The sequence below is a fragment of the Pseudomyrmex gracilis genome, unplaced genomic scaffold, assembly GCF_002006095.1.
Source record: "Pseudomyrmex gracilis isolate BER0280 unplaced genomic scaffold, ASM200609v1 scaffold_112, whole genome shotgun sequence".
NCBI classification, from domain to species: Eukaryota; Metazoa; Arthropoda; class Insecta; order Hymenoptera; family Formicidae; genus Pseudomyrmex; species Pseudomyrmex gracilis.
Genome location: NW_018020696.1, coordinates 153,435 through 178,261, shown reverse-complemented (window position 1 = coordinate 178,261; position 24,827 = coordinate 153,435). Strand labels below are relative to the sequence as shown.

Genomic DNA, 24,827 nt, shown 5'->3' with positions numbered 1-24,827 from the left:
ATCCGTCAATGGCAATTTGCTACGGATGGCTTTTACGATCGCTGCGGGAATTATGTCACGTCGTATATTAATACCGTCGAATTTGCGATAGCGAGCGACCGATAATGCATATTTCATGTTCTAGCATGAATATATGATTACACCTCTATTGAACGCGCGTACCTTAGGTGCAATACGCAAATTTATATATATTTAGAAATGCAGTACGCGAATATTTAGAAATATATTTTCGCGACCACACATCGCACGTATGTGGTCTTGTATTTTATTTTTAACCCTCTCTTCGCCTGCGGACATGGGTTTCCCCAGAGCCACTCAAATATTGCGCATCGACGTTTCTAGAAAAAATTTAGTTTTTTTTTCAAACGCTTATATCTTCGAAACTACTAGAGATTTTTTCAATTTGTTTTTTTTTTATCGACGCAGAATTGTTCGAACTTTTGATTAAAAAAAAAAAAAGAACAAAATTGAAAAAATATCGAGCTTTCGCGGAGATGTTCGATTTTGAAGTCGCGTGGGTCTCACAGACCCCTAGTCTATCTTACTCGGTAGATTATTTTTGAGGTCTGTAAGCGAAGAGTTAAGGTCTAATTTTTCTAATGTCTTTACACGTGTTTTTTTTTTAATTTACTAAAAAGTTTTATCTCATTTTTTATAACTCAATTAAATCTTCAAAGTTTTTAAATTCAGACGAATTTTATCCATAAAAAAATGTGCTCACTTTAATCGCGCAAATTTACTCCGCGTACGGAGACTCGCACAGCTCGAAACGCCTTTAGCTGTCGGTTTTACGAGCGGCGTGTGTTTTGAAAACATCGTTTCTCGTAAAGTCAGCTGCTGCAGTATCTCGCGCTGCTCTTTTTTTTCCTTCCTTCCGCAACCATAGATCTTTAATGTCTGCCGTAGTGACCATTCGTGTCGACACCGCGCGCCAGATAAAACATCCGTCTCTCACGCCTTATCTGACGCGTCGAAGTGGGAAATGCCGGTGCCAGTGATATCGTTTAATCTTTTTCACAACCGGCACCGTCCGGATGAAAAACTTCACACTTTCCGGGACATCAACTTTTATATATTTTAGCGCTCCGTATTTTTTTCTTCTAATCAGAAGAACATAATATGCTCCCCCTCGCGAATAAAAAATAGCAAAAGTATTTAAAACGAACAGTTGTGTTGAACAATTGTCAAGAATTTTAAGTTAATATTTTCTCAAGTGTAAGTATGTAAAAATAGAACGTTGTTGTGTTGATAAAACCTTGCTTTCGGCGAGCGAACAATCATCGATCCGATTAATTGTTCTTTTGCTCGCGGAAATTAAACCATCTAGATCACGAGTCTTCGTTCACAAGAATGAAGTTGTTCCCTATTTTTTTTTTTTTTTTGTAAATCGATTATAAACTCGAATAGCGAGGCACTGAAATATCGACAAAACTACAACGTCTTTGTTACGTGTATGTTAACGAACATAAAAATAACAATTATATACAGCGACAAAAGAGATTCTTTGTTGCTCGAATCCTTTCAATCGAGACCACACGGTTTAATTTTGACATTCCCTTCTACAAACTATGTAAAAACCTGCTGATAATCATCAAAGAAAAAACCAGTGTGTGTTTGAAATGAAAAAATAATTAAATGTGGAACAGATTACTTAATCAGCATAATTACATTGCAATCATCTGAGGAAGATCACAAAATATAAGGTATATTTATTTCATCACAGGTATATCAAAATAGAAAACAAAGAATGAACACGTGTTAATTTGTCTGTGTGTGTTGTTTATGTTTTTTATACTTGCGCGCTATATATCGTTCAAAGAGTAAGCTTGTCGTCTCTGAAAAATCTAGTAATAAAAAGTAGCGCACGTGTTTTCTCTTTTGCTGCGTGACGTGCTTGGAATCTACGTGTCGCGCCGCGTCGTTCGCGAAAACGATTCGCTTGCATTTCAACCGGACTTGAAAAGCCAACTGTGCGTGACCCGTCGTGGCGTGCGTGATTCCATACGGAGACAAAGAGAATAGCCCCGATAGAGAAAGAGAAGAAACGCCCGGCCGATCAATAGGATAGACTTACTCGTAACGTGTGCCGAAGAAACCACACATATATCGGCGTTAACGACGTGCGAGAGGTGTGAATTGACGACACGTCTGGGGCTTGCCGTGAAAACGGAACGCTTGTCTGGAATGTTTTACTTAATTTAGTTATCGCCTTTAAATCGAATTACTATAGAAGCATCTGAGAAAAATCTGTTTTGCTGACAATTAGAGCGTCCCGTCTTAAAACTCAGAGAAAAAAGTTGCGTTGTTTATTTATTTATCTATTTTTTTTTTTTTTTTTACTATTGCGCGCAATTTTGTAAGAAATAAAAACTGAGAAAAGACGTTCTTCTGTGAAGAATAAAGATATTTCTTACGAGCTCTGATGCGAAAAAAAGACGGTACCGCGTACACATGCAAGGGTGATGTCTATATATAGGATAAAAACACGGAATACGGCCACCTTGGCCATGACATCGATCGCAACGTGAGAAACGATCGTACGATCACGGCGAAAAATAAACTTTCTATTGTGGTATCGCGCAGTCAGACCGCTTGTGTAATCCGATAGGACATGTGGATCTTATCAAAGATGTTGACGCCGCACCGGGAGGTGGGGAGGGGGAGGGGAAATGACCTTCACTATGGAATATCCAGGTGGCAATCTTGGCACGAATTTCTGGCCGGGCGTACATATAATTTTTGTCGACGTTTGACGCGAACTTCACTCAACTTGAGTGTCATATGTATATCACCGCCAATTAATCCGCGTAATACTTCGAATGTATAAATCTTGCTTGACGCGCGAGATGATTTTTCCTGCGCGCAAGACTTCTTTATAATTCAAGTTGAAAACTTCAATTTCGCCGAGCGAGGTGGAAACTGAAACGCTGCTCAGGTGTCTTCCATCGTCAATTTCCTGTTATGACTGCTGCGGCGATTAGAGCGGAAACGAGCCTGTCACGTGGAACTGTCGGAAGATGAAATTAAATTCCACAATTGTGGAGAGAGATAGAAAGAGAGATAGAAAGAGAGAGAGAGAAAGAGAAAGAGAGAGAGAGAGAGAGAGAGAGAGAGANNNNAGAGAGAGAGAGAGAGAGAGAGAGAGAGAGAGAGAGAGAGAGAGAGAGAGAGAGAGAGAGAGAGAGAGAATTTTGCGATTGCTCGTGCAGCAAAGGAAATGTTCGCGTATCAACGCTCGCAGGAAGCTGGTTATCGCAGTTTACATCCCTGCGTAGTTGAAGCCGAAGATAAGATATACGCGATTCCTCTTTATGATGATCACCCGAGCATACGTATTTGCAAGTACATAAACAGAGCGTGATAAACTTCGCGTTGTATCCAAACCGTTGCAATTCCGACGTAACGAGGTTGCGAGGCGACTTTTAGCTCTTTTATGTCACTCCAGCAACAATCTAAACTTTACGAGGATATTAGCGTTGCCGGGACGACACGCGGACTATTTGGGCGCGATCCAGGGACTTTTATTGGAAGTTTCGCAATTTTACTATCGGCTCTTTTATCTTCCCGCGCGCCAATCCGCAAGTGAAATATTGTCTAGAACGCGCAGTTTGTGCGCTCGGTATCTAAGAGACATTCAGTAAATGTCAATCCGCGAATATTTATCGCGTCGCACAGTCGCGAACCCGCCTTCTTTCCGTGCGAATAGGTCGCGGCGTCGCTTTGTTATATACATACATACGTGTCTTGGCATAAATTTCTCTGACGGTTTACGCTCTTGATTCACTGCTCAATATTTCCAAATTTTACGGCCGCAACTTGATAGTCCTTGACACGCATCAAAGTGCCATCGACGTTCGCGATGATGGCAAAGTGCCGTCGCAAACTTGAGTTATCGAGCGCGCATGTAAGTTTCAACGATAGCACTTCAGACGTTTTCCGTATTTTAAAGATGAAACGCAAAGTTATTCTTCAAAAACCAACGGTTCTTGATATAACAGCTTTTAAATATTTTAGAAATTTGTTTGATAAACTACTTTGATAAACTACCATCTCTCTCTCTCTCTCTTTCTCTCTCGCGCTTGTCGTTTTTACATTTTTAAGGTCGTTAAATCAACCGATATTCTTGTATTTGAAAGTTATTTTACATGTAAATTAAACTGCACGGCAAGTTGCTCGAATATTCACGCCTCTCTCTCTCTTCTTTCTTGTGTATATATATATACACACATTTATGATGAAAGCTTGACGGAGTGTGTCAGAATCGCGCGACGCTTCGGATCCCAGTATCTGACTTGCTAATTTCCTGTTTCAGGCACCAAGTTCCTCTGCAGCGAGGTGATAGCGCTAATAAGGAGCGAGGTGGACGACATTTGCCTGCAAATCATAAACTTCGAGGATCTGAGCTCGCAGCCGCCCTCGCAGTCCGCGATCCCGCCGGCGAGTCAGGCCAACAACAGGCTCACGACACGCCGTATGTTCCAATTTTATTCGTTCTACTTCGACTCGCCTCAATGCACGCGCGTGTCCGAATTTTCGCACAAAGGTGTAAAATGCAAAATCGCGCGGCGGCTCCAACGAAAACACACATCCCGGTCTCTTTTGTGTGTCACCAGAAACAACTTTCATCGCGCACAATAATCACGCTTTCACAAAGACAAATCGGAATATTTTGAGAAATATGTGTTCGGATTACTTTTGAGAAAAGAACATATCTTAAAGTTTAAAACAGAAAAAGAGAGAGAGAGAGACAGATATAAATCATTCAAATTATTCAAATAACGTAGCAATCGTTGAGAGTACGCGGCAAACGTAAATGTTACTTGATCGCAAATACATTTCGACTTAGCTTTGTTCTTATTACGCAGTTAGATCAAACGCGATACTTTGCTCTCGCGGAACGAACATTTACACACGATATCCTGCCAAGACATTTCGTGTCTCCGACACATATAACTTCCTGCGGCTTTTAAACGCGACTATCATTATTTCCCGCCGCACCGTTCGTTATAAGACACATCGTCGCGCTGACATTCGGGGCCGCCTTGTTCACAAGTGGGACGTGGTGTGTGGCACACCACGTAGACTACTTCTCATTGTGACGATCATTATTACGATCATAGATCCAGGTCAGGTGTATCCGCATAATGAGCCGCGTTACAATCCTGCGGAAATTCGGACCGCGAGTTTCTTTCGTATGCGCGATTACGTGTACGTATTACGCCGCATTGTTGTCATTCCTGCACGTGCACAAGCGACTTGTTTTTTTTTCTTTTTTTGGTTGAAATTTGAAATGATCCTCTCGGAAAACCGTCTTTACTCCCTACCTGTTCTTTACCTGTACGTTTTGCATGTGACCGTGCGTTTCTTGACAACAGAATTTGTTTTCGTCGTTCACCGCAGATGCTGTGTAAAATATGCAAATGAGCTTACGTCTTTATAAAGCAGCTCTCTCGTTCTGCATAATGTCAGAAAGCTTCCCGCGACCGCTTTCGCGGCATTACTATAAAAAATAGAGAGTATTACGAAAGATACACGGAGCTTGTGTGTTACAATGTAAAAAAACCATATATGTATCACATTTGTTTCTTTTAGAGAGTAACTCTATTTCAAAGTCTTTTGTACACAAAACCTCCAAATTACGAATTTCACGATTATTATTCAGTTTTGAACTGAAGGATAGGTATTTCTTGGCTTTAATATTGGATCATTAAATATAAAACTGATATATGTATATATGTACATATATTTTGTCAAGTTTCATACTTAATCTTTCGCGGACAGACATGGGTCTTCCAGACCCGCTCATAATTGCAAACCGGTGTCTCTGGTAGAAATAATTCTTTGTTTTCAACGCTTATATCTTCGAAACTAATAAAAAATTTTTTAATTTGTTTTTCTTTTATCGACGCAAAATCGTTCAACCTTTCGATTCGAAGAAACAAAATTTAAAAAATTTTGATTCTTTGTAAGAGAAATATTCAATTTTATAAATTGACGCGTTGGACTCACAGATCCAGTCTGTTCAAGTAAATAGTGGATCATTTTTGAGAAGTCTGTCTACGGAAAGGTTAATGATTCAATAAAAAAAAAAAAAAGCTATGAGAAACATAGACGCAATTCGCGCGCGAAACGTGCTACATATTCGGTACGAAGTTCTCGTTTTTCCTGAACCAGTTTAGCGAGCATATGCATACGCACATACGTGCATATGTGCGTACGGGAGAACGGGACACGTGGTCGCGTTTTATATCTGGAGTGCTCGCGAAACTATTTTTAGAGTGACGCTGCAGAGCGCTGGACGTGTGTGTGGCGCGCCTAACGGTTAACCCTGACCCGGTAATAAATGTTATGCCCTCGAATAGGCAGCTATAGGTACGTTAGGCACCTTACCTCCTGGTTGATAATCCGCCCCCTAAGCAGCTCAGCTGATGGTTAGAGAGACTTGTACCAGAAATCGATCGTGGCGGAAAGCCGCGCGTAGCGTTTAAGAGCTCGACTTTCCGAGGAAATGCCGTTTTCACAGGCGTGTCACGCGTAGGGAAAATCAATGGACGCGGTTACTTCCCTCTGTTTTTTTTTGTTCCCGCTTGTGGTTTTAAATTACACGTTTCTTTTTTACAAAAAAAATTGTTTGTTTGTTAAATTACGGTGAGATAAACGTTTTAATTTATTCAAAAAAATTCAAAAAAATATTGTTCAAGTTTTTTAAGGATACTTTATATCGTCACACGCGCTTACATACAAAAATCGTATAAATTTGATCAAAATTTATTAAATTTTATATATTTGTTTTTCTTTTCTCAAATATAGTTTTCAAATAATTACTGGCTTTAGAGATAAAATGTACTCCATAGTTTTAAATGAATTGTTGAGAAAGGAGGCAGAACTAATAACCTCTGTTGCGTAAAATCGTGAAAGTTTGATGCTATACTTCAACTAGCTCGAGATAGCAATAACTGTGAACGCGGAGGAATTCTGAAAAGCGCCGATATAATCAATAATTCATACAGAGAGTTTGAAATTGTTCCTTCAAGAGCTTAGACTGTTCAGCCTTAGCCTCATTAAGATACAATCAATAAACGGATATTTGATGGAGTAATCCATCATATTTAAATAAATCGATTGTCCGTTGTCGCGATTATTACAATTAAATTTTATATCATGTTGTAACGTGTATCAATTTGAACTCGATTGTTAATTTGCTCTAATTCAAATTTATTATGTATCTTTCTCAAAAATCATATTATTATGTATTTCTCAAAAACTCTTGTTTCAGAAAGATCGTTTATTTTGATTCAGAATTTTCAATTTGGCCTCTCGTATTTGTTCCCATCCATTTTCTTCGTATCATCAAAGTCAGTCGTGATGTTAGACGCGATTGATTCAGTTCAAGTTGATATCGTGTAGAAAAAAAACACAAATACTTTCAGAAACTATTCAATCAAAATTCTCACTTCAATGACACATCATTTCTACGGACTACTATCCAGCTTTTCCACGATTCTTTATCATTTAATAACAAAGTTGCAACGATCGATATCTCTCGCGATATATACTTGAAGAGATTGCAGCTATCGTAGTCACAATCGCGTCGATATATATTTTTTCTTTTTTTTTTTTTCTATCTTTCGTTTTTGTACATTCTTTATTTTCAGCGCGCGGAAGCGATTACAGCTGCAATTTTACTCCCTTAACTACATCCGCACCCTCCTCCCCACCCCCAAGATCGAATATTTTTTAATAGAAGTTTCTTTGTTCTTTTTCACCGCGACGCGCGCACACACGCATTTGCACAATGCACACTCAAACGTAGCAAGCAAATATTACGTGCGTTTTCGCCGATAATCGCATTCTTTCGGTATTTTTCGACGCATTTGTACGCGTATATTTCGTAAAAAAAAAACATGTCGATTTTCCGTTGACGAAGAATGACAAAATTGAGAAAACAATATTTGGTCGCGAAATCGAATATGTCATCTTCAAAATTGAGAAGCTATCTAAAAATCTGCTAAAAAAAAACTAATTCGCATCTCTCGCTCTCTTGCAAATTCGCAGCGCGTCGGTTTTTTGCGCAAAGGTCAACGAATTTTGGCGGCGAAGAAAAGTTCGAAGACAGGCATAATATTTTAACGAAAGTTCAACGGCCACGACGTTCAACGGTTGGCGCGAAATCAAGCAACGCGAAGCGGAAAACGGGAGATTTGTACGATTCTCTGCCATCTGCATGCCAGACCTGCGGGCGAACCGCGCGTCAAGAAACGACAAATGAAAAATCCGACATTAACTGACTTTGAAAAGTATCCCCCGCCGAGACGATGTGGCTAATGAATTTTCCAGTAGTCGACGTGACAAGTTCGATAGGTGAGACGACAATGTGGAGAAGCTCGGCAAAGTTGAATCAATCGTTAACTTCCGCGGTCGCGCGTTTCTCGGCTCATTAATATCTCGAGAGAGACATTATAAACGGTAATTGTTAATCGATTTATTAATTACCGAGCACGCTGGAAAATAAGAAATTATTTGACATCACAGAACATGTAAAATGTAAGTACTTTTTACGCGAAAAGAAAAAGACACGACAATTGTAACCAGAGAGATACGATGAAACACATAAAATAATAATTTATAACTAAATGATATTAATATCGATACGAGTCAAATCAAAGATGTACGTGCAATTACATACATATATTTATTTACTTTCTTTAAACTGATTGTAAATTGTTGCAATCTACGCAGATTGACGATTATGCGTCATTCCGCATATTTCTCATAACTCATATTTAAACATTGCAACAAAAAATTTATCTTGGCAGCCGAATTGGGAAAGCGTCTGCACGGGATGTGGGAGATCCGGGCTTCGATCAAGGTGTCTTTTTCGCACGATGGATTTTTTAATTTTCACAAAGAGAGAGAGTAACTTGGATATTTCACACACACATATGAGATGCAAATCTTACGTGAATGTTCGAATTAAATTTGGAAATTTCCAAGTATATTGATTTACATTTATATTTGTTTACTTTCTTTAAACGAGATAAATAAATTATATTTAGAATTGCACATTCGCGGCATATTGGCTCGACCTTAATAATTAGTTGTAAATTTTCACGACCTTTTAAATTGTTGAAAAATAATGATGATTGTGACACGGAATACAAACGTGTTAAATGGTAAAATGTACTAAAGCAATGAAGAGCGATAAAAAAAATAATAGAATAATGAGTGTCGCGTTATATGAGCTGGTTTAAGCAGAAGCGTTAACGCGAGCTTAAACCGGATTGCTTAATTGGGCTTAACCACATGCGCGTGTCACTTCGCGAGACTGGGTCATGTCAGGTATTACGAACGACGCTCGCGTTCCGCACACGTCCTGCATGTTTATCCTGCACGTTTTGTGTACATTAGAATCGGGCTTCGCGGGGATGCAGATAATAAAAACCGCACGGCCGTGAGCGCGTATCCACACATGCACATCGTCCGTCGCGAACGGCGTAATTGTCGTTTCTTGCGAGGTATATATTGTACAAAAGCGTTTTTACCGCTTATTTTATCTCACTGCTTCTAACACCAACTACTAACAGTACTAATGAGACCCAATGACGTTGACTCGAGCAGTCGACAGGGCAAGGGCGTCCTTCCGAGCTGTCGTTGGTCCACAGAGGGTCCGAAATCGACCGCGCGCGGCGACTAATTTGCCTCATCGGCTTCCTGACGGGACCATCCTCGACGAGGACGCCTCTGAGAACTGGTGAGTCACTTTTGTTAATTCTACAGAATGGCTCCGAGCGCGGATCTAGCGATATTCGGCTTAATTTTTAATTCAGTGAAATCACAAACTCTCGGTGTTGTTATTTAAATAAGAAAAAGTTCTTCTCGCGCGACAACTTCACTTTAATCTCTCTCGACTCTCTCGGATAAAAAATAAAGCTTGAAATTATTTGTTTATTTGTAAAATTATTACACAGAAACAGAACTACCACGATTGAGCTCTGGTGTTTTTTTTTTTACGATATGAACATTAGTTTGGTAGTACCTTTGCTGAAAAATGTGAACTTATTTTTTTTTCCCTTCACATGTTGTTGAATCGCGTTTGCACATCACGTCTGAGATAAAAGCAAATTAAGACGCGCAATTGCATTAGAAATTTCTCAGCTTGCGCGTTGTTATTCGTAGAAGTGTGGAGAGTAATCCACCCGTGTTATAAAGTATGCACTCGTGTCGTGGAGTGCATCTGATTAAGCAGAGCCACTGCTGCGCGGCAATCAGAGTAACGAAGCGTAGCTCTCGCCTCGCTAACGATATTGCGCTTGTATCGCAATGCGTCAGTGGTATCGCGACGATGAGTCGGGCAATCAACGAGCCAGCGATGGCCTTTTCGGTGGCTCGTTACCCCTATCGATTACCGCGCAAAGTAGCCGGGAAGACATTAACAGTACGCGAACCACAGCCTCGGCTAACCTACATTCGCGCGGTGCCAATTACTTTAAAACTTTAGTCACGGCGCGACAAGCCGTAATAAGATTTAAGCTTCTTCCAGCTTCCTCCGCGCGCGTTTCTGTTCTTTTTTTTATATTCTCAACGTTTGCATTCTTAAAATTCAATTATCGGATTATTCTGTGTAAGATGTCTCTCGGACTTTTCTTCCCTTCTTCCCGATCTCGGAACACCTCAGAAGGGTTGATCTATTTCGATCGTTTAGAAAAAAAAAAAAAAAAAAAAATCAAATTGAAACGTCCGTCGTCGTATATTGCGCGTATATCTCTTCTCGTGAGATTATTATTTAAATTTCCGAGTAACATTTTCGGCGTGCGTGATCAGGTTGTACGATTACGACTGGACTTTGTCGAAACGCGGTTGAGTAAACAGTCGTGTCCAGTGAGGAAACATCGAACTGACGGAAAGATCGACAAACAACCATCGAGCTGTCGGCCGGCTGCATCGAACCTCCGCTGTTCGACGTGATTCATAGATATTATAAACTCGAGGAAGCAAACGGCTCTCCGGTTCTTATTTATCATACTTTTATCGAATTCGGTTTTAATGTCTTTCTTCTAGTCGTGCCGAAAACGCTACTCGTCGTCAGATGCTAAGCGTAAATAAATAAATCATAACAACGATGACGCGGTCGATTTTATTAGTCGAAGTTCCGAGAATTAGTTTTTTTTTTTTTTTTTTTTTATACCGGGAACATTTTAGCGAACCTATTCGGATTCTATGAAAGTATAACCGATTCGCGCTGGAATATGATTCGTGGAGAAAATTCGCGATCAAATAATTTATAATCGAATTCTTTTTTTCCGCGAACATGCGGACAGAAATGGAAACATATCGTTCGGATATTGCGATAAATCCCTCAGAGTGTGATCAGTTGTTTACAAATAAAGACCAGTAAAACTAATACAGAATTTTAAATATTTGCCTTTGATTTCATGACTCTTCGTCGGAATTTGCTCAGTTCAGTGAACACGCGCGCCCCGTGTATGTGTTTCCTATAAAAATTTGTATATTGAATTTTTAATTTCCTATTCGAGGAAACAGATGATGTGTATTACGTTCGGAAATCTCGTTGTTGTTTTACGACATTTTTATTTCGGGAAAGAAACACACGCGTATACATATATTTCTCGTACGTCTGGAAAAATATGTCATATGCCTTGAGGGGGGTGGCGGGGAGTCGGTATTGATATCGTGCCGGATGGCTTTTTCCGATTCGGCTCGAGATTCGATCGTGTCAGTATTCGACAGACAATACTTCGAAATCCATACGATCGCGAGCGACACGCTCAAGTAAACAACCGGCGGGCGTTTCGGAAAATGACGATGAAAGAATCCCGTAAACAACGATCGTCGGTCCGCGCTGTCGTTGTTCGATCGATTGCGACTTGCACGCGTATTATATATATACACTCACGCTAGTTACACGATCCGGATAAAGAAATTTCTATCGATCGCGCCCCGCCGATTTACGAGCGTGTCAAGATGCTCGTTAAAAGAAACGAGACTCGGAGAACAAATCCACCTTTCGCAGACCCGTTTTATTCTCCGAGCATGACGCGGCGCTTCTTGAAGCTTATTTCCGTGGCTCTGGGAGCGGCCGATCGATCTCCTCGCCGGGAGCAATTTCGGCCGTGGCGATTGTATCGCGCAATTCCGAACGAATGAAAAATCTGGGAAATCCCAGCGGTGTTAGTTTCTCAAATCGCATTTAATGCGCCGAGCTTGTCTCTTCGCATTTAGTTTTATATCTCATTATATTCGCCCCATCAATTTCTCTGTTCCGATTAAAAAGAAATTTCGACAATTTTGCGTGTCGTATATGTTTTAAAAGTGCGAACAAAACTTACGACACATGATCGGAATCGATTAAAAACCGAATTGTCTCAATAATTTGTCTTTTTATTGATTCGTAAAAATAAAGAGGCAGTAAAGCTTTATATTATCTATTTGTGTGTGTGTGTGTGTGTGTGTGTGTCGGGGAACAATGTCTGAGTATCGATATTAATAACGCGACAGGAGAAACATGTAACAGACAGCAGACAATGATGTGTATTGGCTTGATAAAACCTAGGAATTTAATTTCACCCTCCATTTGTCTTTCGATAATAGCGGCCGAGTCATCCGCATTGCTGGACCGAGTGTGCTAAAGTTTCGCGTTGTACGCCGTAGTAAAGATGCGGAAAAATATGTTTTCGCCGAGAAAGAATTTTCAATAAAGAACACCTGAGTCGTTTCTTCCTAAATCCGCCAGACGTTCAAAGACAAACGCGATTTCGCGAAATGTGACTCTATCGACGACGAAATATCATAAACAACCGAAACTAGATTCACGCGGGTAGAAGAAGAAAAAGAAGAAGAAGAAGAAGAAGAAGAAAAAGTTATTCTCCGTTCGGTTCTTTTCGATGATTATTGTCAGTAAGCAGAGCACGATCCGGAGGACAGAGAAATCGAATTTACTACAAACTCAGAGCAGTTTCCATGAATTTTAATGAAAGATATTAAGAACACATTCGATAAAAACCTGTTCGGAATACATCAGTGTTATCTCGCGCAATCGATTTCTCTTAATTACTTCGCTGCGCAAAGTCCGCATTAGGAGTCTCCTAAACTTTCTCCAGGATTTTTTTCACATACTTTTTTCCAGAGATGCTACAAGCTACATATTTTATTTATTTACTTTTTTTTTTACAGTTGGGGAGATTGATCGTTCGTATTTGCAAATTCACAGTGGCGTTGTTTTTCTTCGTAATTTTACATTACACATTTCTTAGATCTAGTGTGTGTACAGACCTTGAAACTTTCCACCTTCGATTGTCACCGGGACACATGTATATGTTTAGACAACAGGGTTGCTTGAAAAGCAAACTGTCGAGGGCGGGTTCGCTTCAGGGTTGCAAGCTCGTGCGCGGCACGCAACGCGGCTTAGGACGGACGGCGCATAAACCACTTCGAGGACCGGGAAGCACGAAAAACGACAGAGAATAATGCGATCGCGCCTGCGACCTTGAGGCGGACAGAAACTAACGAAGAGAGAAAGAGAGAGAGAGAGAGAGAGAGAGAGAGAGAGAGAGACAGAGTCGTGCAGGGTGCAGGGCGACTCCTTCTTCAAGGTGAACCGGTGGCCACGTAGTCGCGAGCGTTGCACGCGACGACGTGGCTACAATCAAAAAGCCGGCGGCCCTAATCGAGCCGCGGACACAATGCGTGACGAAGATAGATGCCGTGGAAAATGCGAGCTTGTACCGCACGATCGCGCGTCGAGATCCCAACCCCCTCCCCCCCTCCCTTATGCACGAATGCGTAATAAACTCGAAATATGCCGGGACGTACTCGCGTAAATTCCCATTTGCGTAATGTAGTAACCTCCAGCGCGAGCATATTCACGATGTCTACGATGTTACGAGAAATAAATTAACATGTCATTTCTATTCACTCGGTATTGCGCGATACAACGTAACGCTTAAAAACAACGCGTTAAAAAACGGAGATCGCGCGCGTAAGTTTCTTTATATTAAAACTCAAAGAGTGAGATGTGATAAACGTTTGTACGTATTGTTTCGCAATAACAATATTTGTTGCAAGACCAGAAATACCATCAAGGTTATTTATTTGCCATACGTATCATTACGATACGATATTCAAATATGCAATTAATTTATACACACAAGCGCGCGCACACATACAGATACTACAGGGTCAAGCTGAATGCAAATTGAAACGAGCGCCTTTGCAAATCACGGCATTGTGAAATATCTGAAAACACGTTTGGCACGACTTACCTTCTGCTCTCATGAATCATCATAAATTAACCCTAATCCTGTAAACGTTTTTTTTTTTTTAAACGTATCCTGTACATTTATATATGACGCAATTCTTGTTTATTAAAACGTTGCAAAAACTCTGTAAAAATTCATGGGACTTTGTTCAACATCTTCTGTGTTAAGGAAATAACATTGGTTTTGATATATTTTTTTTATGTTTTAAAAATTCTTTTGCCAAATAGTTAATAAGATTTTCTCATTTTCAAGAATCGCTCGGACACATTAGTGTGTCCGGGGTTTACAGAATTTAGGTTTAAATCTTTTGCCGCGTGAATCTGGTGAATAAAATCTAGAAAAATTGATTGTATTTATGTATACAATTGACTTTGTCACAGATATCGTCAAAGGAAGTAGCACTTTGTGATGTATTAAAGTAAAAAAAAAAAAAAAAAGGGAGAGGGATAAATATTTTATACATTTTATTCATGAGCTTAATGTATTCACTGGCGGGATACTCTTTCATATTCGCGCGGTTAAAGGAACACTGTTATCAGACACACGAGGAATCCCGCGGCGATGTGAAACGACGTGAAAAATAGGGACCAAGTGGTGCTTATTGCGGCGAAAAAGTTGTACCCTCTCGGAAAAAAACTTCGCGACGGAAAGAGAGACGACGGTTTTGCGCGCATCTGCGGATGGCGAAACTTTGTTTCCTCGCGGCTCGCGAATGGCGTCTCTCGTTTCCTGAATAATCCGAAAGCTCCATTAAAGCGACGACGGTGACAAAGGGGAATATCCCCCTCGTCAGGGGTGTTGTGCTGCGCATTTCAAGGCGACTCGCGCCCACAGCACGCAATGTCGCGAACAATGTAACGTTTTGAAGAGTTTCGGATCGTTGTAAGGCTATTCAAGACAAGAAACGGAAACGAGTTTTCTGCTTTTTGCCAAGCTCTCTGTGTTTCTCTCGTTCGCTCGAGTTTCTCTCTCGTGTGTCGTGCTTTCTTTATTTGTGATAGACTTTATCGCAAGACCGGGCTTAATTTGGATTAATGGCAAGGATGGGAAGTTTAGCTGAAATTGAGTTGCCTTGAAAAGAGATTTGTGTGGCGTGTCTAACGAAACTATATATCTACTAAGTTCTGTAGAATTCCGTTTGACACTTGAACAATTGTATTTTTTCAACGACGCCGAACTGACGCAAATAAAAAATTAATGAAAATCAAAATAAGAATTAAAATTAATTTCAAACTAACACAACGCGAAATTTAAACGGTCACAGAAATCTTACGATCTGGATGTTTGTTGCGTATTTCTTTTTGTGTAAATTTTTACACAACGTGAGATTTGGATTGAATTTTCAATGTAATAAATTGATACAGGATGATATACTCGCATCACGTATATAAGAAATCTCTTCGTTTATCTTCTTATCTAATTTTAAAATAACGCGAAAAAAATATTATAATTAATTCTCAAATAAAGAGAGAGAGAGAAAATAATGAAAATCTTATGTACAAGATAAAATATGACGCCGTCTTAGGAAAGCTCAGCTCGTGTAAATTTATTGAAGTGGAAGTTTTTAAGTATTTACTGACTGGCTGTGAAACGTATATACTTGAATGAATGAGCGCGTTTGTGCGCCCGGGAGATTTTATCTCGCAAAAAAGAGCGTGATCAATGAAGCAACTCGAGAACCGCATTTAAGACACGTGAAGCACACAAGTGCGGCAAAATGCGCCGTATCTACGATAGGGTGGATGGTACTAAACCGGAAGTAGGCGGCTGTGTAGTGGATTGGGATCAATGAACGTTTTAAGAGCAAACCTCGTTAACACGCAACGGCGCGATTTCCAACCGGAGGTGTAATAAATGGGAGTTAGTTACGTAGTATATATGTACGAGAAGCTGCTTGTGTGTGTGCTCGAGCCAGTTCGACGAATTTTCTAAATGTATATTTATAGCCCGAGAGATTTGAACACCAGAGTTAGCAGAGTTCGCGCTGCAAACTTTGAAAACGCGCTAATAATTTTTAATCCGAAAAAAACTTTCAATTTTACTTGATTTCTAACTCTAAGAGCTTCGCTCGCGGAAATATAATCCTCGCCTTGATGCAACATTTAATCGAGGGAGACCGCTTTTCGGGAGAATGCGATTATAAACCGATAGCGCGCGCGACGGAGTTTTCCGGCCGCGCGAAGTACCGGGGCATGAGGCGCGCGGTTTTGATAATCCCAACTTCGTCGGGGATGAGCTAATTTCACAGGCTCCACCCATCCGGGTACAAATCGAGTTGGATAATCCCTTGCCCCTCGCGGCATTTCCCGACAGGCGGCATTTTGTGCCACGGAAGTTCGCGGCTAGGAGGGATTTCGAGGTTGGGTTTTCCTCGGGTGTACTATCGACCAGCGCGAGCCCCAGAAGATTCATTTCGTAGGTTTGCAGTTCGGATAGGCGGCAAATTAGCGGGTATATTCACGAGAGTCTGGGGAAAATTTGCCGACGGAAAATTGGCCGGTTTCGCACGTAGAGAGACGTTTATACACACACGCCGAACGGATTCTCGTGCGGGATCGAAACTTTCGCGTCACCGTAAACAGCGCGACTTTACCGCGCGACGTTGACAAATGTGTAACGGGCTTCGCAGCAGTCTTCCGTGATGATTATGAGGTTACGGGCTTCCGTCGCGTTGTTTTCCCGGGCGCCGCGCATGATCGCCGTGTGATTTACAACAAGCATTAAACTCTATCCTACTACGGGACACGTTGATCAATGTTCGATATAGTTCTAAACCTGTTGTTTCCGCGGGGTCGCAGGGTCAGCGTCGTCAAGGTGACTTAACCGATGCGGAAGACGAATCGCTCATCTCCCCTCCGTTACTTAGTAGCGCGAGAAACGAGTAATTTAAAGATATTGCGCTAAGGTGCGTGAAATAAGGTTTGTTTTTTTTTTCTGTGTTACACACACCTCGGAACAACGCGCTAACTGTTTGCGCAATTTTCATATGGTAATACGGAGAAGTTATCTCAGCGGAGCTCTGAAACACGAGTGCAAAATGTTTTTCGTTGACAGTGAAAAATGTGCTCGAAATGCGTTAGGTCAAATTTTCTCGCCATCAGGACACGGCTCAGGAAACTGCGTTCGAAAATCAAAAGAAGTCAGATAGTCACCGAACGGAGGTGGATTTCAAGGTGACGCGGTATGTGTTTCAGGGTGAGCCACGACTGGCACGCAAGCGTCATGACGTGTGCAAAGGTTCGGACACGAATGCCGGATGACAATGGACTTTTTTTTTTTCTTCAATAGGCCGTTGTTACACTCGTCGTAACGTCATGAAAGACGTAAAAATGTATGACGCGCGAGAACAGCGCAAGAACGTGTGAGTTGTGCGCGAACGTGTGACTCGAAGTAATGCCGAGAGCGACGATAATTTGTCAGCCGTTTATTATTCGTCAACGTGTGTCAGTTCGAACAGATTGTTGCGCATCTCTCGCATTTACATCTCGCGTTAACGGAGAGATGATAATAAATTCTGTGATTTTTGCGTATTTTTATTTTCAGCCTCTTGATTGTGATTTTAGTCATTTGTTGTGTGTAAAAAAAAAAAAAAAAAAACAACGCGCGTAATTGAAAGTTATTACAATTTAATTAAATATTGTTTTTACTACATCGCATTTTGTTAAAGCGGATAAAAGCACACATTCGATTTGTTTATATTCGTTTCTACGTGACAATTTTGTTTGAATTACGTTGGTGCGAACTGCAAGAACTTTCATTAAATCGAATATAAGCGTGTGTTTCACGAATAGTCATTTCTAGGAAACATTTACTTGGAATCGAGTAACGAGTCGCGCACGCGGTACAAGTTCAACTCGCAAGAAGGAGAAATTACAGGGTTTAATATCTTAGATTACTCGAATTATATCGTAAAAGATTTCTTGAAATTCCCGACGCTCATCGACGATTTTTGGCCGAGCGAAATAAACTAAATTTCAAAACACACGCTCCCGAAGACCTTCGCGTGAGAACACGCACTCGTTGATTTCAAGGATGGGGAGCGAGTTCGCTTTGAAGTTAATTAACGTAGGAATCGTAAAAAACAGCTTTTGAGGTCATAACGACTGGCAGCGCACAGCCGTTGGGTATCACGAGACAATTAAGAGAAAAATCTAAACCGCTATATATAATTAATCGTAGCGTAATAAAATCACATCGCCGAGCAATAAGTTTATGTTCTAAACGAATTTAATGAATTTAACAGTATGTACAAATATTTAAATAACGCAACGTTGCAGGGATTAAATTTTCCACGGAAAATCGGAAAAATCAATTTCCTTTTACGCGTTACCGTTTTAAAAATGTCGTGAAATTAATACCAATAAAAACCGTAACAATAACCAAATGTCACCGCGGAATTATGTGCTAAAGCGCGCGTTTATAAACCGCGTGTGTGGCGTCGCAAATCTGATTTATATAATAAACATGCGAACGCTATTTTCCGCCTTAATTTCTTGTTAACACACCCAGCGATAGCGTGCGCGAGGGTGAAGAAGGCGTGGAGCAACAATGTAATTTGATTGAATTATACAACACATCTGTGTATTAGAATCTAATCTAAGAGGAGACTCTCTTGCGTATTTATACGGTTGATTATAATAAAAGATTATAGTCGAATCGTAGCGAGAGAGCGCGGTTTCAGTTTCGAGCTTTCTTCGTGATAAAACAAATTGTCCGAAAAAATAAACAAATTAATATTTATTATTGTTCTGACAGCTAGAAAATCATTTGTTTTTTGTATAATGCGCACGCGCAATGCGCGCGCGACTCGAAATGAAAGGAGTTGTGCATTCGAGCGGCGCGAGTCATTTCCTTGAAAGCCGAACTAAAAAAGTAGTCACACGATAGTCTATTTATCTTTTTTTTTTTTTAATCGCAAAAACGATCAATAATTTGGAATAATGTCGGCGCGGTTTTCGCGCGGTAATAGGGAGAAGCGACGATCGCTTCCGTAACTCCGCGGCTATTTCGTTCGAAAACAAATTATCGTCACTGCAGACGTGCCGTTTCCGTTGGAAATGTCACCGGAGCGCTAACTACACGTCGCGCGGAAATTATTGACATGCGAACAAATAAAACGCAATCTGATATTTTTCTGCTCGAGAAAATTGCACGTAAATGAGTTTTTCAGCCGTACGTCGTATCGAAATCGAAAAGTAATATTGTGGGGGTTTAGTTAATTTGAAGAAAATTGAATTATTAACTTACTAGCCAGAAATATTTCTCTATTTTCTCCACCCCCCTTTTTCAAAACAATCACAAAATGCTAACAGGAAAAAATGAACATACGTGTGTTTATTATTTTAAACTGTGAACTGTGTTTCTCTGTATGCGGGAAAAATTGTTGCATTTTTCCGATGAAAACTCCGATTTAAAACGATTAAACGTTCTTTTTTTTTTTTTGTTTGCAAACAACAACAGCGTAACATTATGTGTGTGCATCTATTTCTATTACGAAATCATTCTGTCAACATTCCCCGTTAGGGAATCGATGTCAGGGTTACACCGACGCTGTATAAACGTCGATAAATCCACCGCGCTCGCGAGTCGGCCGATCGCATCCGGCGATAAAATTCAGTTCCCCTGCGACACGCAGAACGCGAAATAACCGCGATAAATATCGGCGCGGGTTCCATCGATCTCTTTTCGCTGACGGTATCCAACTGTTCTCGTGGCCAATAACTCCATTCGTCGCTAATAGTTCCGTCTTCGAAAACGCCAAAAGCCTTGAAAACACGAATCTGCCGTTCTGATTTATGCGCCATAATGAAATTGAAGTTAAAAGTTCCGCAACATTTTGATGCATCTTTAACGGAGCGTTTTAACTCTCTCTCTCTCGAATCGTTTTTGTTCGATCGCGAAAGAAAAGATTGCAATCTCGAAATCAAAGTGCACACGGGGGGTTTTTTTCGTCACAATTTTTTTTTTTTTGTATGCCGCATCTTCTTTCATTTGCCTAAATGATGAACTTGACCCGTTGCAACTTCTTTGCTCATGCATACAAATTGCCGAGGGGGATGGCGAAGACAAGAGCTCGCGAAAAGGGGTCGTGCGACGGGAGGATTTTTGTTTCTCTCTTTATGTGTGTGTGTATATATCGACGAGTCGCTCCTCCTCTCGCTCGTCTTATGAGGGCGGTTTCGTGTCGGCGATTCGCCGTTCGTTGTGTCGAATACGTTGGACAGTTTCCAAACGGATATCAGCCGCGTTCTCATCCTTAACAGTATCGGCACGAAAGGATGGAGGGCGAGCGGGAGAGGCGCACGCCATTATATAAAACTCGCCGACGTTTCCACCGCGTGGAAACTCGCCGGCGAATTAAGCGGGACCTCGCCTCTCCCCTTCCCGTCTCGTCATTCACCCCTTCCGCATTCGTTACTCTCCGGAATTCAAGTCTTTACGTCCAATTAGCGAGGCCCCGGTTTTATCGAGCGCGCCGACTAATCTCGCATTAAATCCTCGGCGCATGTGGAGCGCGAAATTAATTAATTAAATCCGAATGGCGATAATCAAGCGACGCTGATGATGTCGATGCCGCGCCGCTCGCGAAAATATCAGGCAAATTGTTATAAGGTAAATGTCCCAATTAGTGACAGTGTCCCAATTTGTGACAGTCGTATCTCTTTTTCTCAATAAATAAATCAATAGAGATTAATGTTTATTCTAAAAAACGTGTTAATATTCAAAATTGCACATATTATCTATTACAAGAAACTTTAAGTAAAATTAAAAGCTTTTATAAACGCTAAAATATTATTATTGTAAGCATGCGGCCAAAGATGGCAAATCAAGCAGTTGTCTTATGAAGCGACGATCATTTTGACGTTCCTTCATCAATTGATTCTAACTATTATTGATCTAAAAGTTAATAAAAAAGAAGCATCTAAAGTTAAGTAGATATTAAAGAACATTGTAAATAAATTGAAAACATCATAAGATACATATTTTTTTAAATTAATGCATGTGTCACTAATCGGTACTAAAATTAGTTGTTGTCTTTATTACTGACAATCGAAAGAAATATGATAAAAAAACCGATAAAAACGTTCCTATTTGTAAAAAAAACAAAATTTATAAATATCAATCATTATTAAATTGAAAATAGCATCAATATCGTAACTTATCCTTCCGAATATAAAAAATTAATACAAATACGAGTTTCTAATCANTAAATTGTCATAATTAAGTCAGTAATAGGGACATGCATACTTCTGTACCAATTTGTGACAGATTCGGTAGAGTCCCTAACCTAATAAGTAAGTACTTGTGAGTATGATTGTTTACTAAGTAAGTGATTTGTGATAAGTAGTTATTTAGTANAATTTCTACGTTAAAATATAAATTGTTCTGTAGTAAGTGTTAAAATATTCATTAGTTTTTACAATTTGTGATTTCAATAATTATCTATATATTTTAAACAGTTTTATTTAGAGATGGCAGCTCAAAAGTCGAGAAAAAAATATTCAGATGATGATCTCGAAAAAGCTCTCATTGCTGTCCGTTTTGGAAAAACTATCCACAATGTAAGTAAAACAATGGGCATACCCAGAACAACACTTTTATATAAATACAAAGGAAAATTGCCAATTGGAAAAAACGTGNGTCCAACACCATTTCTAACTAAAGATGAAGAAGCTGAAATTGTGAAATGGATTATGCATCTTAGTCAGCGCGGTTTTCCTATTACAAAAAGTCAATTAATTAATANCGTGCAATTATTGATAAAAAGTTTGACACGATGTACACCATTCAAAGATGGACGTCCTGGACATCATTGGTACGAATCCTTTCTAAAACGACATCCAGAAATTACATCAAGAATTTCACAAAATCTTNCTCATAATCGAGCATCTGTAACAGAGACAGTACTACGAGAATGGTTTGCAGAAGTAAAGCAACATTTGGAACAATGTAAACTCATCGATATTGATAAATCTCGGATATTTAATTGCGATGAATCGGCATTCTTTCTTTGTCCAAAAGGAGAACGTGTTTTAGTAAAAAAAGGAGATAAAGCCGTATATAATTTTACACAAAATGATGACAAAGAATGTTTGACTGTTCTTTTTATGACAAATGCTAGTGGTCAATTGCCTCCTCCTATGATTATGTTTCCCTATCAACGAATTCCGTATAGTATTTCTCAAAGTATACCACATGGTTGGGGTATTGGAAAATCTGATAAAGGCTGGATGACGGCAGAATCATTTTTTGAATACNTAAGCAATATATTTCATCCATGGCTTTTACAAAATGAGATCGCTCGTCCTGTTATTTTATATGTCGACGGTCATTGTTCCCATTTAACAATGCCATTATCACAATTTTGTGTTCAAAATGATATCGAATTAATAGCTTTATATCCGAATGCTACTCATCTAATGCAANCTTTGGACGTAGCATTTTTTCGTCCATTAAAAGCGGCCTGGAAGAAAATGGTGCAAGAATGGCGTATCGAATCTGGAAAACGCTTAAGAAAGGAAGACTTTGGATCATTACTGAACAAAAGCATACAAACTTTGAATGTTCCAGAAATAATGGTTAATGGTTTTCGAGCATGTGGACTTTTTCCATTTTCTGCGGATGCTTTGCAATATAACAACTTGTTAATGAAACAAAAGATAAATAACACTACTAATGTTCAAGAATTTTCAAAGAAAGAGCAACAAAAATATTTGAAATATTTCGAACAATATATAAATGTCGAGGTATTAGAAGCTTTCAGAAATGCTAAGAAAAAAGGAATTTGGGACGGTAAAATTGAAGACAAAGGACTTTTTAACTTTTGNTTATCACTTCAAAATCTTCCAAGTAATTTTTTCTAATTTTCCACTATTAATTTATATCTTTTGCTTTGATATTTATGTTTTCTATTTTTTTTGTTACTTTATTATTTTTATTATTACTTTTACTATTATTTTTACTATTCTTTTAATTTCTATCCACGTTATTTTTCAATTTCTCTTTTAAGAAGTGTCGATAGATATTGTACAGTCTAATACAGAAGAGAATTTTACTACAAATATTGATATCGGTGAGATTACAAATAATGCCACAATAGATATAATTGAAAATGAAACTGAAACTTCGTCTAATTTTGATACAACATGTAATGTATTAGTAATTACAAATGAGGATGATTTAATGGTCAGTGAAAATACTGAAAATTCTATGTGTATGCTGGAAAAAATTGAAATTCCTGTTATTAATGAAGTAATTGAACAATTTGGTGAAGCTGATATACAAATCGCTGATATTACAGAAATATCACCTATTATATTTCAAGATAACATTAACAATCAAGAAAGTTCGGCAATGATTTTAAACTCTACAAATCAAGACACTTTTTCTGATAAGTAAGTATGTGGCACATGTAATATAATTATTTTTTTATTCAGATTTTATTTATTGATTGATCTTAGTTAAAACATAATATCTGATTAAAATGTGATTGAACTTTAGATTTATTTCTTTGGCTAACGAAAAAAGTTCCTCTATTAATGAAACATCTTGTGACGCCTCTACTTCGAGTCAAATTGGTATACAATCTGAATGTAAGAACGTTTATGTATGTAAAATTATTTTTTTCTTATCTACAAATAATTAATTTACAGATAACAAAACTACAGAATATACAGAAAAAAGTTCTTCTATTAATGACACATCTTGTGAAGCTTCCACTTCGAGTCAAATTGGTATATAATCTAAATTTAAAAACGTTTATGTACGTGAAATAATCTTTTTATTATATACAAATAAAAAATTTACAGATACTCAAACTACAGAACATGATAATATCCCTTCTGGAGTGCCAGAAGTCTTTAGATCTACTTTATTTTGGCCAGAATATAAAAAAACACAGACAAAAAAGCGTCGAAGTAAAGAGAAAATTCCGTCAGTGGCTACTTCCGCTCAATGGCAAGAATATCACACTGCTAAAGCTGCTGAAAAATTTCAGAAATTAGTAGAAATTGAAAAAAGAAAGAAAAAACGTCAAGAAAATGCTATAGAAAAAAAGAGAATACAAGAAGAAGCAAGACTAAAAAGAGTCTTGAAAAAAGAAAAAAACAATGCTATAAAAAAAAAGAGAACACAAGAGGAAACAAAACTAAAAGGAGTTTTGAAAAAAGAAAGAAACCAACCAAAAACTAAGAAGAAAAGAGTTTCCAAATAAGAAGACAGTAGATTAAAAAATAAAAAAAGTTTTATTCTAAGTAATAAAAAAATAAAAATAAAACTGCAAGTGATTAAAATAACAATGGATAAAAAAATAAATATATACTTATTATAATAACATTGTATAAATATTATAATAAAATGTTAATATATATCACATAAATACATACACTATATTTCTATTATAATAAATATATATGTTATAATGACTTAATATATAATGATTCAATAAAAATACTTAATGTCAAAACTAATAAAGTCAAATTTCATGTTCATTATATACCAGTAAAGATACGTTCCTATGACGTGTCAATAATAAGAGACGTTCCTATTTCT

The 24,827-nt window shown here is 38.8% G+C and overlaps 1 protein-coding gene across 2 annotated transcripts in view; it reads left to right on the top strand.

The window, feature by feature from the left end:
- Positions 1-24,827, top strand: part of LOC109856259 (potassium voltage-gated channel subfamily H member 6) — a 109,306-nt gene that overhangs the window by 29,789 nt on the left and 54,690 nt on the right. The window contains exons 3-4 of one of the 2 annotated variants that reach the window (XM_020431317.1): positions 4,313-4,471; positions 9,619-9,751. In XM_020431317.1, coding sequence (XP_020286906.1) covers positions 4,313-4,471; positions 9,619-9,751 — 292 coding nt within the window. Of the gene's footprint in view, positions 1-4,312; positions 4,472-9,599; positions 9,752-24,827 lie in introns of those variants that run through there. The other variant, XM_020431318.1, reaches the window with a different exon arrangement.